This window comes from Daphnia pulicaria, chromosome 11 (genome assembly GCF_021234035.1).
Source record: "Daphnia pulicaria isolate SC F1-1A chromosome 11, SC_F0-13Bv2, whole genome shotgun sequence".
NCBI classification, from domain to species: Eukaryota; Metazoa; Arthropoda; class Branchiopoda; order Diplostraca; family Daphniidae; genus Daphnia; species Daphnia pulicaria.
In genome coordinates, this window is record NC_060923.1 from 103678 (window position 1) to 121763 (window position 18086).

Below are 18086 nucleotides of genomic sequence, written 5' to 3' on the forward strand. Positions count from 1 at the left end.
CTACTAAGTATCTTTTTGCACTTTTTGGTATACCTTTTTGTTTAATTTTTTTGTCGTATCCAATTAAGTGCTTTGTTCGCGTCGTGTCTGGCTCCCCCAAGAGTCGGCACATGGTTTGCGGTTTTTTACTACTCCAGCCCGGCAGCAAACCAGTAGGGAAAGCGGATAAAACTGAACTCCCTCGCGGACATTACGACCGCCCGGGATAGCCTTAGAGCCCGGGAGGATCAGGGAATGACGGGTTCGGCGAGAACGGTTAATCTTGCGCCCAATACTCGGCCCGCCCAACCGGACCTTATTTAGACCAGACGATACAGCTTAAACAAAAAAGCTCACAATTTTAAGCCGAAAATGTATTCATGGGACATGCCGTAATTCCACGGCTTTTATTTATTTTACAAAAAACATAAAAAACCTTTCAAAAAAATATAAAATATGGACGACATATCTTGGATTAGTGCAACCACCACATGAATCCAATACGGAACGTTCTGGAAGATTCTAGAACGTCCTGGAAGGTTCGAGAAAAATCCTCGAACGCCCGCGATTTATTAATTGACACTATTGTCTGCCCAACCCACGGGGTATTCCTTACCCCCTGAACTTTAAACGCCACCGCTGCGAATCTGGGTATATAAACCCCCGACGTTTATCGTTCCTACATCATTCGACTACACGAGAGCCACGAACAGCTCGTTCCGGAATAGTCTAAGTATCCTCCGCCTCTTTTGGTATACCAAACTTTTTTGTTTAATTTTTTTGTTAAAATGTATCCAAAACAGGTGTTTCTGCTCGCGTCGTGTCTGGCTTCCCATAGTCGGCACTTGGTTTGCGGAATTTCGCCACTCTACCCAACTTCTCTTCCTTCACTTGAATTACCGCCCGACGCCTTAGCCACAACTGGACATCGCAGCACCAGCAGCCTGGATCTACCTCCTGCTAGGACCATCTTTCCAGCTGAGATAGAGCCACACCAATCGAAGGAGCCCTTTCTACAATTGACGTCGCTCCCGGCCCGTCTGCAATCCGAGACAACGCCGTCACTTACCTTCTCTTTACTTCTGGAAAAACCTCATTCTGTAGGTCGATAACACAAACCCACTTTTTTTTCTGTGTTGCATTCCTGGCCTGTGTATTGTACACTCCCAGTCGAATTTTTTACTCTTTCCTGGCTTGGCAATACGCCCCCAGTTGATAAACCCTTTACATATTTTTTGATAAAAATATTGTGTACTCTGTACCATAAAAATTAAAATTAATTGTTTTTAATAAAACACCCCTCTAATATAGAGAGAGAACCCAGGATGGCCCACACGAACGAAAACATCATCAGAGCAGAGGCCATTGTAAAAGACTGCTTCACTGCCTCGCTCCTAGCCGGAGATCGGAACGGCATCCGCGAGAGACTCTCCCGGATTCTCCCAGCAGGAGCTTATCCACTCTGCAACCTCCGGAGCGGATATGATCCTACCCAATCCGGGCCCTCCGGATCTGGATATACAACTCGACATCAACCCATGAGACGCCGGGGAGCTCCATATGGAGCCAGACCTCCACCATCCATTCCGATGGCTTACCTCTCAGTCGCCCAGCGAGACGAACTGCAACAACTGGAGCAAGAAAAAAGCAGACAAATATTAGCCCGGGCTGAAGCACGGGAAGCTGGCAGCTTCATCGCTCAAGAGGAGCGCCGACTGGCTACCATGGCGAATATCAATCTACAACAGGCCGAATTGGACCGCCAAAAAGCGGCTCTCCAACGTCCACCATCATTCATCCCTGGAAAACGGAATGCATTCAGCCCAGGGCAGCAAACGTCATCACTGACTCCACAGATCCCACTGCTAAAAATTACAATTCCGGCCACTTCAACTACGGATGCTGAAAGCCAACTCCTTGCATCACCAAGCAAGGATGTTACAATGAAAGACAAAATTTCTGATCGGTCCGAAGAACTTTTTGGCCGGAATACACCACTTACCATTTCTGATGATGTAACACTCACAAAATAACCAAAAAAATAATAAATGGCACTAGCAACAACTACCTTGTTCACCCAATGCATTGATTCTATTACAAAAAAGCAAGTGTCATGGTAGCCCGGTACTGACCGGGGAGGTCTTCCCCAGTGGGGTGACCCCGTTCGGCATCACTGGGCGTCCCCAGGAGGCTTCGCCCTACCACAGCACCTGCATGTCGCAAGTCCCTGATCAATGGGATACACTGGCGATCCCGGGAATCGAACCCGGAATGGCGGCGTGCCCCGCCAGCTGGCTAACCATCAAGCCAGACGACATATCGGCCAATAAACTTTTTTGGCATATCTTTTGCCGCGACCACAAGTATTAATGAAATACGAATTAAAAACCAAGGATCTCGAGTGGAGAGACTCTGACGTACCCGGGGATCGAACCCGGTGCGTCGGAGTGCCTCGACGGCTCGCTACCAACTGAGCTATACTGCATACTACTTGGGCAAACTTTTTCAACATAACTCTTTTGGCTATGAGAATCAGCAGTAGATGTGTCATATCGCCCTCTGCGACAACCCAGACCACACGGTCGGCGGCTGTAGGCCTCCCCCAACTGAGGCGGAGCCTTATTTATCGATGGAGCCTTTTGCGGCACCAACGTAGCTCGTGGCCTGACTGCAATCCTAGCCCCACTCGGCGAGAGAGGGCTTCGGCATCAGCAGCTACCGGGTATCGAACCCGGGCCTCCCGTGTGCCTCCTGGAGACGTTCCAGACGAGCCATATGATCACACTAACGGAATCATGGCTTAGATACTCATATTACGAACCATATAATCTACAATGAACATATACATAAAAACAGACGCGGCTTTTCGCCTTAGAACACTTTCGTGGACGTCTGCCAGGGGAGGGAATATCCACGCCGTGATTGTGGCTCGGGTCCGTAAGGTCCCACAGTTTAGAGTCGTGCACCCGCCGTAACTTTAAGGAACCAATGCCGTCCGCTACAACGGGCACCAAGATCCTCTCAGCTCGACTTCGGGCCGTCCATGAGCGTTTGATCACAGCATATGCCCCAGTGGCGGTAGCGGCTCCCCACTTTTACATGGTTCGCGCCCCTGGGGACACACACGGTGGCTACTACTCATTAGCCTTAGACTTTTTTGGCAGAATCGCCTATGTCACCCACCATTTAAGCGGTGTCTCCGAGATTCGAACCCGGCCCTTCTGGATACTATTCCAGTGCACTACCATTTGTGCTAAGTGACATATCAACCAGCTAACATATTTGTGACCACTATGTTGGACTCTAGGCACTCTGAGCCTTAAACACATTTTTTTCTGGGATAAAAACATTTCTTGGACATCAATTGGGACCTGCCCACCTGGTTCCATGAGAATCTGGAATCGGACGCACCGGGATTCGAACCCGGACGTTCTGAACACGAGTTCAGCGCTCTACCAACCGAGCTACTTGACATATCAACAAATAAACTTTTTGTTAGTTACTATATTGGACTTCGGGTATAACCAAGGTAATCTTCAAAATACGGGAATACCATATAAACGTACGTGCTTGTACACATGCCAGTTGCACCGGAATAAATTATATGACCATCGAAACAAATCGAAACGACTACTAAAGGTCATTACATATAATCTTTAAACTGGCCTACCTAACCTGACAGGCGGTCTAAACATTCCTGGATCTAGGAAAAATATCACGGAATACCGGCTCCGCCGGAATAAAATCCTACGACCTCGGACACAAATAGAAACGATTATTATTTCACATATAATCTTTAAACTGGCCTACCTAACCCGACAGGCGGTCTAAAAATTCCCGAATCTAGGTCAAAATATCACAGAATACCGGCTCCGCCGGAATAAAATTCTACGACCTCGGACGCAAATAGAAACGATTATTATTTCACATATAATCTTTAAACTGGCCTACCTAACCTGACAGGCGGTCTCAACATTCCCAGATCTAGGAAAAATATCACAGAATACCGGCGCTGCCGGAATAAAAATTCTACGACCTCGGACGCAAACAGAAAAGATTAGATAATCTAAAATTGGATCCACTGGGATTTGAACCCGGACGCTCTGAGCACGAGTTCGGCGCTCTTCCAACTGAGCTACTTGACATACCAGCCAACAAACTTTGTGTTAGTCACTATATTGGACTTCTGGTATAACCAATGTAAATTTCAAAATCGATTCTGGCAAAGCTTGAAAAATGAAACCTGCAATCGACCTCTTTTCGGGATAATCTGGAATTGGATCTACCGGGAATTGAACCCGGACGTTCTGAACACGAGTTCAGCGCTCTTCCAACTGAGCTACTTGACATATCAGCCAACAAACTTTGTGTTAGTCACTATATTGGACTTCTGGTATAACCAATGTAAATTTCAAAATCGATTCTGGCAAAGCTTGAAAAATGAAACCTGCAATAATCGACCTCTTTTCGGGATAATCTGGAATTGGATCCACCGGGAATTGAACCCGGACGTTCTGAACACGAGTTCAGCGCTCTTCCGACTGAGCTACTTGACATATCAGCCAATAAACTTTTTGTTGGTCACTATATTGGACTTCTGGTGTAACCAATGCAAATGTCAAAATACAGGGAATACCGCAGATACGTACGTGCCTGTACACATACCGGTTGTGCCGGAATAGATTATATGGCCGCTGAAATAAATAAAAACGACTACTAGTTTTTTACATTTAATCTTTAAACTGGCCTACCTAACCTGACAGGCGGGCTAAAAACATTCAAAACCGGATTTAGGAAAAATATCATAGAACACCGGCGTCGCCGGAATAATTCTATGGCCCTAGACGCAAATAGAAACAATTATTATTGCACACATAATCATCGATCCTGGCAAAACTTGGAAAACGACTCGATCAAACCCGCAGTAACGAACCAGGCAAAATTCTTCAAAATCGATCCTGGCACAACTTGGAAAAAATACCAGACTAAACCTACAGTAAAAGAATCAGTAAAAATTATTCAAAATTGATCCTGGTAAGGCTTGGAGGACGACCAGATCGGTTCTGCAGTGGCGGACCCACCGGGATTCGAACCCGGACGTTCTGAACACGAGTTCAGCGCTCTACCAACTGAGCTAATTGACATGTCGACCAATACATTTTTTGTTAGTTACTATATTGGACTTCGGGTATAACCAATGCAAATTTCAAAATACGGGGAATACCGCATAAACGTAGGTAACGAATCGGTAAAAACCTACAAAATCAACCCCGGCAAAGCTCGGAAAACGACCAGATCAAACCAGCAGTAACGAATCAAGCAAAATTCTTCAAAATCGATCCTGGCAAAGCTTGGAAAATATTTTCCAGCAACACAAAAAATACGAAAACGGCATTTTTTAATTATCCGACGGTCGACAACTGGCCACCGGCAGCAAACCAGTAGGGAAAGCGGATAAAACTGAACTCCCTCGCGGACATTACGACCGCCCGGGATAGCCTTAGAGCCCGGGAGGATCAGGGAATGACGGGTTCGGCGAGAACGGTTAATCTTGCGCCCAATACTCGGCCCGCCCAACCGGACCTTATTTAGACCAGACGATACAGCTTAAACAAAAAAGCTCACAATTTTAAGCCGAAAATGTATTCATGGGACATGCCGTAATTCCACGGCTTTTATTTATTTTACAAAAAACATAAAAAACCTTTCAAAAAAATATAAAATATGGACGACATATCTTGGATTAGTGCAACCACCACATGAATCCAATACGGAACGTTCTGGAAGATTCTAGAACGTCCTGGAAGGTTCGAGAAAAATCCTCGAACGCCCGCGATTTATTAATTGACACTATTGTCTGCCCAACCCACGGGGTATTCCTTACCCCCTGAACTTTAAACGCCACCGCTGCGAATCTGGGTATATAAACCCCCGACGTTTATCGTTCCTACATCATTCGACTACACGAGAGCCACGAACAGCTCGTTCCGGAATAGTCTAAGTATCCTCCGCCTCTTTTGGTATACCAAACTTTTTTGTTTAATTTTTTTGTTAAAATGTATCCAAAACAGGTGTTTCTGCTCGCGTCGTGTCTGGCTTCCCATAGTCGGCACTTGGTTTGCGGAATTTCGCCACTCTACCCAACTTCTCTTCCTTCACTTGAATTACCGCCCGACGCCTTAGCCACAACTGGACATCGCAGCACCAGCAGCCTGGATCTACCTCCTGCTAGGACCATCTTTCCAGCTGAGATAGAGCCACACCAATCGAAGGAGCCCTTTCTACAATTGACGTCGCTCCCGGCCCGTCTGCAATCCGAGACAACGCCGTCACTTACCTTCTCTTTACTTCTGGAAAAACCTCATTCTGTAGGTCGATAACACAAACCCACTTTTTTTTTCTGTGTTGCATTCCTGGCCTGTGTATTGTACACTCCCAGTCGAATTTTTTACTCTTTCCTGGCTTGGCAATACGCCCCCAGTTGATAAACCCTTTACATATTTTTTGATAAAAATATTGTGTACTCTGTACCATAAAAATTAAAATTAATTGTTTTTAATAAAACACCCCTCTAATATAGAGAGAGAACCCAGGATGGCCCACACGAACGAAAACATCATCAGAGCAGAGGCCATTGTAAAAGACTGCTTCACTGCCTCGCTCCTAGCCGGAGATCGGAACGGCATCCGCGAGAGACTCTCCCGGATTCTCCCAGCAGGAGCTTATCCACTCTGCAACCTCCGGAGCGGATATGATCCTACCCAATCCGGGCCCTCCGGATCTGGATATACAACTCGACATCAACCCATGAGACGCCGGGGAGCTCCATATGGAGCCAGACCTCCACCATCCATTCCGATGGCTTACCTCTCAGTCGCCCAGCGAGACGAACTGCAACAACTGGAGCAAGAAAAAAGCAGACAAATATTAGCCCGGGCTGAAGCACGGGAAGCTGGCAGCTTCATCGCTCAAGAGGAGCGCCGACTGGCTACCATGGCGAATATCAATCTACAACAGGCCGAATTGGACCGCCAAAAAGCGGCTCTCCAACGTCCACCATCATTCATCCCTGGAAAACGGAATGCATTCAGCCCAGGGCAGCAAACGTCATCACTGACTCCACAGATCCCACTGCTAAAAATTACAATTCCGGCCACTTCAACTACGGATGCTGAAAGCCAACTCCTTGCATCACCAAGCAAGGATGTTACAATGAAAGACAAAATTTCTGATCGGTCCGAAGAACTTTTTGGCCGGAATACACCACTTACCATTTCTGATGATGTAACACTCACAAAATAACCAAAAAAATAATAAATGGCACTAGCAACAACTACCTTGTTCACCCAATGCATTGATTCTATTACAAAAAAGCAAGTGTCATGGTAGCCCGGTACTGACCGGGGAGGTCTTCCCCAGTGGGGTGACCCCGTTCGGCATCACTGGGCGTCCCCAGGAGGCTTCGCCCTACCACAGCACCTGCATGTCGCAAGTCCCTGATCAATGGGATACACTGGCGATCCCGGGAATCGAACCCGGAATGGCGGCGTGCCCCGCCAGCTGGCTAACCATCAAGCCAGACGACATATCGGCCAATAAACTTTTTTGGCATATCTTTTGCCGCGACCACAAGTATTAATGAAATACGAATTAAAAACCAAGGATCTCGAGTGGAGAGACTCTGACGTACCCGGGGATCGAACCCGGTGCGTCGGAGTGCCTCGACGGCTCGCTACCAACTGAGCTATACTGCATACTACTTGGGCAAACTTTTTCAACATAACTCTTTTGGCTATGAGAATCAGCAGTAGATGTGTCATATCGCCCTCTGCGACAACCCAGACCACACGGTCGGCGGCTGTAGGCCTCCCCCAACTGAGGCGGAGCCTTATTTATCGATGGAGCCTTTTGCGGCACCAACGTAGCTCGTGGCCTGACTGCAATCCTAGCCCCACTCGGCGAGAGAGGGCTTCGGCATCAGCAGCTACCGGGTATCGAACCCGGGCCTCCCGTGTGCCTCCTGGAGACGTTCCAGACGAGCCATATGATCACACTAACGGAATCATGGCTTAGATACTCATATTACGAACCATATAATCTACAATGAACATATACATAAAAACAGACGCGGCTTTTCGCCTTAGAACACTTTCGTGGACGTCTGCCAGGGGAGGGAATATCCACGCCGTGATTGTGGCTCGGGTCCGTAAGGTCCCACAGTTTAGAGTCGTGCACCCGCCGTAACTTTAAGGAACCAATGCCGTCCGCTACAACGGGCACCAAGATCCTCTCAGCTCGACTTCGGGCCGTCCATGAGCGTTTGATCACAGCATATGCCCCAGTGGCGGTAGCGGCTCCCCACTTTTACATGGTTCGCGCCCCTGGGGACACACACGGTGGCTACTACTCATTAGCCTTAGACTTTTTTGGCAGAATCGCCTATGTCACCCACCATTTAAGCGGTGTCTCCGAGATTCGAACCCGGCCCTTCTGGATACTATTCCAGTGCACTACCATTTGTGCTAAGTGACATATCAACCAGCTAACATATTTGTGACCACTATGTTGGACTCTAGGCACTCTGAGCCTTAAACACATTTTTTTCTGGGATAAAAACATTTCTTGGACATCAATTGGGACCTGCCCACCTGGTTCCATGAGAATCTGGAATCGGACGCACCGGGATTCGAACCCGGACGTTCTGAACACGAGTTCAGCGCTCTACCAACCGAGCTACTTGACATATCAACAAATAAACTTTTTGTTAGTTACTATATTGGACTTCGGGTATAACCAAGGTAATCTTCAAAATACGGGAATACCATATAAACGTACGTGCTTGTACACATGCCAGTTGCACCGGAATAAATTATATGACCATCGAAACAAATCGAAACGACTACTAAAGGTCATTACATATAATCTTTAAACTGGCCTACCTAACCTGACAGGCGGTCTAAACATTCCTGGATCTAGGAAAAATATCACGGAATACCGGCTCCGCCGGAATAAAATCCTACGACCTCGGACACAAATAGAAACGATTATTATTTCACATATAATCTTTAAACTGGCCTACCTAACCCGACAGGCGGTCTAAAAATTCCCGAATCTAGGTCAAAATATCACAGAATACCGGCTCCGCCGGAATAAAATTCTACGACCTCGGACGCAAATAGAAACGATTATTATTTCACATATAATCTTTAAACTGGCCTACCTAACCTGACAGGCGGTCTCAACATTCCCAGATCTAGGAAAAATATCACAGAATACCGGCGCTGCCGGAATAAAAATTCTACGACCTCGGACGCAAACAGAAAAGATTAGATAATCTAAAATTGGATCCACTGGGATTTGAACCCGGACGCTCTGAGCACGAGTTCGGCGCTCTTCCAACTGAGCTACTTGACATACCAGCCAACAAACTTTGTGTTAGTCACTATATTGGACTTCTGGTATAACCAATGTAAATTTCAAAATCGATTCTGGCAAAGCTTGAAAAATGAAACCTGCAATCGACCTCTTTTCGGGATAATCTGGAATTGGATCTACCGGGAATTGAACCCGGACGTTCTGAACACGAGTTCAGCGCTCTTCCAACTGAGCTACTTGACATATCAGCCAACAAACTTTGTGTTAGTCACTATATTGGACTTCTGGTATAACCAATGTAAATTTCAAAATCGATTCTGGCAAAGCTTGAAAAATGAAACCTGCAATAATCGACCTCTTTTCGGGATAATCTGGAATTGGATCCACCGGGAATTGAACCCGGACGTTCTGAACACGAGTTCAGCGCTCTTCCGACTGAGCTACTTGACATATCAGCCAATAAACTTTTTGTTGGTCACTATATTGGACTTCTGGTGTAACCAATGCAAATGTCAAAATACAGGGAATACCGCAGATACGTACGTGCCTGTACACATACCGGTTGTGCCGGAATAGATTATATGGCCGCTGAAATAAATAAAAACGACTACTAGTTTTTTACATTTAATCTTTAAACTGGCCTACCTAACCTGACAGGCGGGCTAAAAACATTCAAAACCGGATTTAGGAAAAATATCATAGAACACCGGCGTCGCCGGAATAATTCTATGGCCCTAGACGCAAATAGAAACAATTATTATTGCACACATAATCATCGATCCTGGCAAAACTTGGAAAACGACTCGATCAAACCCGCAGTAACGAACCAGGCAAAATTCTTCAAAATCGATCCTGGCACAACTTGGAAAAAATACCAGACTAAACCTACAGTAAAAGAATCAGTAAAAATTATTCAAAATTGATCCTGGTAAGGCTTGGAGGACGACCAGATCGGTTCTGCAGTGGCGGACCCACCGGGATTCGAACCCGGACGTTCTGAACACGAGTTCAGCGCTCTACCAACTGAGCTAATTGACATGTCGACCAATACATTTTTTGTTAGTTACTATATTGGACTTCGGGTATAACCAATGCAAATTTCAAAATACGGGGAATACCGCATAAACGTAGGTAACGAATCGGTAAAAACCTACAAAATCAACCCCGGCAAAGCTCGGAAAACGACCAGATCAAACCAGCAGTAACGAATCAAGCAAAATTCTTCAAAATCGATCCTGGCAAAGCTTGGAAAATATTTTCCAGCAACACAAAAAATACGAAAACGGCATTTTTTAATTATCCGACGGTCGACAACTGGCCACCGGCAGCAAACCAGTAGGGAAAGCGGATAAAACTGAACTCCCTCGCGGACATTACGACCGCCCGGGATAGCCTTAGAGCCCGGGAGGATCAGGGAATGACGGGTTCGGCGAGAACGGTTAATCTTGCGCCCAATACTCGGCCCGCCCAACCGGACCTTATTTAGACCAGACGATACAGCTTAAACAAAAAAGCTCACAATTTTAAGCCGAAAATGTATTCATGGGACATGCCGTAATTCCACGGCTTTTATTTATTTTACAAAAAACATAAAAAACCTTTCAAAAAAATATAAAATATGGACGACATATCTTGGATTAGTGCAACCACCACATGAATCCAATACGGAACGTTCTGGAAGATTCTAGAACGTCCTGGAAGGTTCGAGAAAAATCCTCGAACGCCCGCGATTTATTAATTGACACTATTGTCTGCCCAACCCACGGGGTATTCCTTACCCCCTGAACTTTAAACGCCACCGCTGCGAATCTGGGTATATAAACCCCCGACGTTTATCGTTCCTACATCATTCGACTACACGAGAGCCACGAACAGCTCGTTCCGGAATAGTCTAAGTATCCTCCGCCTCTTTTGGTATACCAAACTTTTTTGTTTAATTTTTTTGTTAAAATGTATCCAAAACAGGTGTTTCTGCTCGCGTCGTGTCTGGCTTCCCATAGTCGGCACTTGGTTTGCGGAATTTCGCCACTCTACCCAACTTCTCTTCCTTCACTTGAATTACCGCCCGACGCCTTAGCCACAACTGGACATCGCAGCACCAGCAGCCTGGATCTACCTCCTGCTAGGACCATCTTTCCAGCTGAGATAGAGCCACACCAATCGAAGGAGCCCTTTCTACAATTGACGTCGCTCCCGGCCCGTCTGCAATCCGAGACAACGCCGTCACTTACCTTCTCTTTACTTCTGGAAAAACCTCATTCTGTAGGTCGATAACACAAACCCACTTTTTTTTTCTGTGTTGCATTCCTGGCCTGTGTATTGTACACTCCCAGTCGAATTTTTTACTCTTTCCTGGCTTGGCAATACGCCCCCAGTTGATAAACCCTTTACATATTTTTTGATAAAAATATTGTGTACTCTGTACCATAAAAATTAAAATTAATTGTTTTTAATAAAACACCCCTCTAATATAGAGAGAGAACCCAGGATGGCCCACACGAACGAAAACATCATCAGAGCAGAGGCCATTGTAAAAGACTGCTTCACTGCCTCGCTCCTAGCCGGAGATCGGAACGGCATCCGCGAGAGACTCTCCCGGATTCTCCCAGCAGGAGCTTATCCACTCTGCAACCTCCGGAGCGGATATGATCCTACCCAATCCGGGCCCTCCGGATCTGGATATACAACTCGACATCAACCCATGAGACGCCGGGGAGCTCCATATGGAGCCAGACCTCCACCATCCATTCCGATGGCTTACCTCTCAGTCGCCCAGCGAGACGAACTGCAACAACTGGAGCAAGAAAAAAGCAGACAAATATTAGCCCGGGCTGAAGCACGGGAAGCTGGCAGCTTCATCGCTCAAGAGGAGCGCCGACTGGCTACCATGGCGAATATCAATCTACAACAGGCCGAATTGGACCGCCAAAAAGCGGCTCTCCAACGTCCACCATCATTCATCCCTGGAAAACGGAATGCATTCAGCCCAGGGCAGCAAACGTCATCACTGACTCCACAGATCCCACTGCTAAAAATTACAATTCCGGCCACTTCAACTACGGATGCTGAAAGCCAACTCCTTGCATCACCAAGCAAGGATGTTACAATGAAAGACAAAATTTCTGATCGGTCCGAAGAACTTTTTGGCCGGAATACACCACTTACCATTTCTGATGATGTAACACTCACAAAATAACCAAAAAAATAATAAATGGCACTAGCAACAACTACCTTGTTCACCCAATGCATTGATTCTATTACAAAAAAGCAAGTGTCATGGTAGCCCGGTACTGACCGGGGAGGTCTTCCCCAGTGGGGTGACCCCGTTCGGCATCACTGGGCGTCCCCAGGAGGCTTCGCCCTACCACAGCACCTGCATGTCGCAAGTCCCTGATCAATGGGATACACTGGCGATCCCGGGAATCGAACCCGGAATGGCGGCGTGCCCCGCCAGCTGGCTAACCATCAAGCCAGACGACATATCGGCCAATAAACTTTTTTGGCATATCTTTTGCCGCGACCACAAGTATTAATGAAATACGAATTAAAAACCAAGGATCTCGAGTGGAGAGACTCTGACGTACCCGGGGATCGAACCCGGTGCGTCGGAGTGCCTCGACGGCTCGCTACCAACTGAGCTATACTGCATACTACTTGGGCAAACTTTTTCAACATAACTCTTTTGGCTATGAGAATCAGCAGTAGATGTGTCATATCGCCCTCTGCGACAACCCAGACCACACGGTCGGCGGCTGTAGGCCTCCCCCAACTGAGGCGGAGCCTTATTTATCGATGGAGCCTTTTGCGGCACCAACGTAGCTCGTGGCCTGACTGCAATCCTAGCCCCACTCGGCGAGAGAGGGCTTCGGCATCAGCAGCTACCGGGTATCGAACCCGGGCCTCCCGTGTGCCTCCTGGAGACGTTCCAGACGAGCCATATGATCACACTAACGGAATCATGGCTTAGATACTCATATTACGAACCATATAATCTACAATGAACATATACATAAAAACAGACGCGGCTTTTCGCCTTAGAACACTTTCGTGGACGTCTGCCAGGGGAGGGAATATCCACGCCGTGATTGTGGCTCGGGTCCGTAAGGTCCCACAGTTTAGAGTCGTGCACCCGCCGTAACTTTAAGGAACCAATGCCGTCCGCTACAACGGGCACCAAGATCCTCTCAGCTCGACTTCGGGCCGTCCATGAGCGTTTGATCACAGCATATGCCCCAGTGGCGGTAGCGGCTCCCCACTTTTACATGGTTCGCGCCCCTGGGGACACACACGGTGGCTACTACTCATTAGCCTTAGACTTTTTTGGCAGAATCGCCTATGTCACCCACCATTTAAGCGGTGTCTCCGAGATTCGAACCCGGCCCTTCTGGATACTATTCCAGTGCACTACCATTTGTGCTAAGTGACATATCAACCAGCTAACATATTTGTGACCACTATGTTGGACTCTAGGCACTCTGAGCCTTAAACACATTTTTTTCTGGGATAAAAACATTTCTTGGACATCAATTGGGACCTGCCCACCTGGTTCCATGAGAATCTGGAATCGGACGCACCGGGATTCGAACCCGGACGTTCTGAACACGAGTTCAGCGCTCTACCAACCGAGCTACTTGACATATCAACAAATAAACTTTTTGTTAGTTACTATATTGGACTTCGGGTATAACCAAGGTAATCTTCAAAATACGGGAATACCATATAAACGTACGTGCTTGTACACATGCCAGTTGCACCGGAATAAATTATATGACCATCGAAACAAATCGAAACGACTACTAAAGGTCATTACATATAATCTTTAAACTGGCCTACCTAACCTGACAGGCGGTCTAAACATTCCTGGATCTAGGAAAAATATCACGGAATACCGGCTCCGCCGGAATAAAATCCTACGACCTCGGACACAAATAGAAACGATTATTATTTCACATATAATCTTTAAACTGGCCTACCTAACCCGACAGGCGGTCTAAAAATTCCCGAATCTAGGTCAAAATATCACAGAATACCGGCTCCGCCGGAATAAAATTCTACGACCTCGGACGCAAATAGAAACGATTATTATTTCACATATAATCTTTAAACTGGCCTACCTAACCTGACAGGCGGTCTCAACATTCCCAGATCTAGGAAAAATATCACAGAATACCGGCGCTGCCGGAATAAAAATTCTACGACCTCGGACGCAAACAGAAAAGATTAGATAATCTAAAATTGGATCCACTGGGATTTGAACCCGGACGCTCTGAGCACGAGTTCGGCGCTCTTCCAACTGAGCTACTTGACATACCAGCCAACAAACTTTGTGTTAGTCACTATATTGGACTTCTGGTATAACCAATGTAAATTTCAAAATCGATTCTGGCAAAGCTTGAAAAATGAAACCTGCAATCGACCTCTTTTCGGGATAATCTGGAATTGGATCTACCGGGAATTGAACCCGGACGTTCTGAACACGAGTTCAGCGCTCTTCCAACTGAGCTACTTGACATATCAGCCAACAAACTTTGTGTTAGTCACTATATTGGACTTCTGGTATAACCAATGTAAATTTCAAAATCGATTCTGGCAAAGCTTGAAAAATGAAACCTGCAATAATCGACCTCTTTTCGGGATAATCTGGAATTGGATCCACCGGGAATTGAACCCGGACGTTCTGAACACGAGTTCAGCGCTCTTCCGACTGAGCTACTTGACATATCAGCCAATAAACTTTTTGTTGGTCACTATATTGGACTTCTGGTGTAACCAATGCAAATGTCAAAATACAGGGAATACCGCAGATACGTACGTGCCTGTACACATACCGGTTGTGCCGGAATAGATTATATGGCCGCTGAAATAAATAAAAACGACTACTAGTTTTTTACATTTAATCTTTAAACTGGCCTACCTAACCTGACAGGCGGGCTAAAAACATTCAAAACCGGATTTAGGAAAAATATCATAGAACACCGGCGTCGCCGGAATAATTCTATGGCCCTAGACGCAAATAGAAACAATTATTATTGCACACATAATCATCGATCCTGGCAAAACTTGGAAAACGACTCGATCAAACCCGCAGTAACGAACCAGGCAAAATTCTTCAAAATCGATCCTGGCACAACTTGGAAAAAATACCAGACTAAACCTACAGTAAAAGAATCAGTAAAAATTATTCAAAATTGATCCTGGTAAGGCTTGGAGGACGACCAGATCGGTTCTGCAGTGGCGGACCCACCGGGATTCGAACCCGGACGTTCTGAACACGAGTTCAGCGCTCTACCAACTGAGCTAATTGACATGTCGACCAATACATTTTTTGTTAGTTACTATATTGGACTTCGGGTATAACCAATGCAAATTTCAAAATACGGGGAATACCGCATAAACGTAGGTAACGAATCGGTAAAAACCTACAAAATCAACCCCGGCAAAGCTCGGAAAACGACCAGATCAAACCAGCAGTAACGAATCAAGCAAAATTCTTCAAAATCGATCCTGGCAAAGCTTGGAAAATATTTTCCAGCAACACAAAAAATACGAAAACGGCATTTTTTAATTATCCGACGGTCGACAACTGGCCACCGGCAGCAAACCAGTAGGGAAAGCGGATAAAACTGAACTCCCTCGCGGACATTACGACCGCCCGGGATAGCCTTAGAGCCCGGGAGGATCAGGGAATGACGGGTTCGGCGAGAACGGTTAATCTTGCGCCCAATACTCGGCCCGCCCAACCGGACCTTATTTAGACCAGACGATACAGCTTAAACAAAAAAGCTCACAATTTTAAGCCGAAAATGTATTCATGGGACATGCCGTAATTCCACGGCTTTTATTTATTTTACAAAAAACATAAAAAACCTTTCAAAAAAATATAAAATATGGACGACATATCTTGGATTAGTGCAACCACCACATGAATCCAATACGGAACGTTCTGGAAGATTCTAGAACGTCCTGGAAGGTTCGAGAAAAATCCTCGAACGCCCGCGATTTATTAATTGACACTATTGTCTGCCCAACCCACGGGGTATTCCTTACCCCCTGAACTTTAAACGCCACCGCTGCGAATCTGGGTATATAAACCCCCGACGTTTATCGTTCCTACATCATTCGACTACACGAGAGCCACGAACAGCTCGTTCCGGAATAGTCTAAGTATCCTCCGCCTCTTTTGGTATACCAAACTTTTTTGTTTAATTTTTTTGTTAAAATGTATCCAAAACAGGTGTTTCTGCTCGCGTCGTGTCTGGCTTCCCATAGTCGGCACTTGGTTTGCGGAATTTCGCCACTCTACCCAACTTCTCTTCCTTCACTTGAATTACCGCCCGACGCCTTAGCCACAACTGGACATCGCAGCACCAGCAGCCTGGATCTACCTCCTGCTAGGACCATCTTTCCAGCTGAGATAGAGCCACACCAATCGAAGGAGCCCTTTCTACAATTGACGTCGCTCCCGGCCCGTCTGCAATCCGAGACAACGCCGTCACTTACCTTCTCTTTACTTCTGGAAAAACCTCATTCTGTAGGTCGATAACACAAACCCACTTTTTTTTCTGTGTTGCATTCCTGGCCTGTGTATTGTACACTCCCAGTCGAATTTTTTACTCTTTCCTGGCTTGGCAATACGCCCCCAGTTGATAAACCCTTTACATATTTTTTGATAAAAATATTGTGTACTCTGTACCATAAAAATTAAAATTAATTGTTTTTAATAAAACACCCCTCTAATATAGAGAGAGAACCCAGGATGGCCCACACGAACGAAAACATCATCAGAGCAGAGGCCATTGTAAAAGACTGCTTCACTGCCTCGCTCCTAGCCGGAGATCGGAACGGCATCCGCGAGAGACTCTCCCGGATTCTCCCAGCAGGAGCTTATCCACTCTGCAACCTCCGGAGCGGATATGATCCTACCCAATCCGGGCCCTCCGGATCTGGATATACAACTCGACATCAACCCATGAGACGCCGGGGAGCTCCATATGGAGCCAGACCTCCACCATCCATTCCGATGGCTTACCTCTCAGTCGCCCAGCGAGACGAACTGCAACAACTGGAGCAAGAAAAAAGCAGACAAATATTAGCCCGGGCTGAAGCACGGGAAGCTGGCAGCTTCATCGCTCAAGAGGAGCGCCGACTGGCTACCATGGCGAATATCAATCTACAACAGGCCGAATTGGACCGCCAAAAAGCGGCTCTCCAACGTCCACCATCATTCATCCCTGGAAAACGGAATGCATTCAGCCCAGGGCAGCAAACGTCATCACTGACTCCACAGATCCCACTGCTAAAAATTACAATTCCGGCCACTTCAACTACGGATGCTGAAAGCCAACTCCTTGCATCACCAAGCAAGGATGTTACAATGAAAGACAAAATTTCTGATCGGTCCGAAGAACTTTTTGGCCGGAATACACCACTTACCATTTCTGATGATGTAACACTCACAAAATAACCAAAAAAATAATAAATGGCACTAGCAACAACTACCTTGTTCACCCAATGCATTGATTCTATTACAAAAAAGCAAGTGTCATGGTAGCCCGGTACTGACCGGGGAGGTCTTCCCCAGTGGGGTGACCCCGTTCGGCATCACTGGGCGTCCCCAGGAGGCTTCGCCCTACCACAGCACCTGCATGTCGCAAGTCCCTGATCAATGGGATACACTGGCGATCCCGGGAATCGAACCCGGAATGGCGGCGTGCCCCGCCAGCTGGCTAACC

The 18086-nt window shown here is 46.5% G+C and overlaps 4 protein-coding genes across 4 annotated transcripts; all 4 read left to right on the top strand.

Moving 5' to 3' along the window:
• Positions 1-788: 788 nt before the first annotated feature.
• Positions 789-2043, top strand: LOC124315850. The gene is made up of 2 exons (XM_046781554.1): positions 789-1079; positions 1291-2043. Exon 2 carries the CDS (start codon positions 1305-1307, stop codon positions 2010-2012), a length of 708 nt encoding a protein of 235 aa, XP_046637510.1. The 5' UTR covers positions 789-1079; positions 1291-1304; the 3' UTR covers positions 2013-2043.
• Positions 2044-6056: 4013 nt separating this feature from the next.
• LOC124315858 lies at positions 6057-7312 on the top strand. Its single transcript, XM_046781568.1, has 2 exons — positions 6057-6347; positions 6560-7312. The coding sequence occupies exon 2, from the start codon at positions 6574-6576 to the stop codon at positions 7279-7281; it is 708 nt and encodes a 235-aa protein (XP_046637524.1). The 5' UTR covers positions 6057-6347; positions 6560-6573; the 3' UTR covers positions 7282-7312.
• A 4013-nt stretch (positions 7313-11325) lies between these two features.
• On the top strand, positions 11326-12581 carry LOC124315859. The gene is made up of 2 exons (XM_046781570.1): positions 11326-11616; positions 11829-12581. Exon 2 carries the CDS (start codon positions 11843-11845, stop codon positions 12548-12550), a length of 708 nt encoding a protein of 235 aa, XP_046637526.1. The 5' UTR covers positions 11326-11616; positions 11829-11842; the 3' UTR covers positions 12551-12581.
• A 4013-nt stretch (positions 12582-16594) lies between these two features.
• Positions 16595-17849, top strand: LOC124315851. The gene is made up of 2 exons (XM_046781555.1): positions 16595-16885; positions 17097-17849. Exon 2 carries the CDS (start codon positions 17111-17113, stop codon positions 17816-17818), a length of 708 nt encoding a protein of 235 aa, XP_046637511.1. The 5' UTR covers positions 16595-16885; positions 17097-17110; the 3' UTR covers positions 17819-17849.
• The last annotated feature ends 237 nt before the right edge of the window (positions 17850-18086 follow it).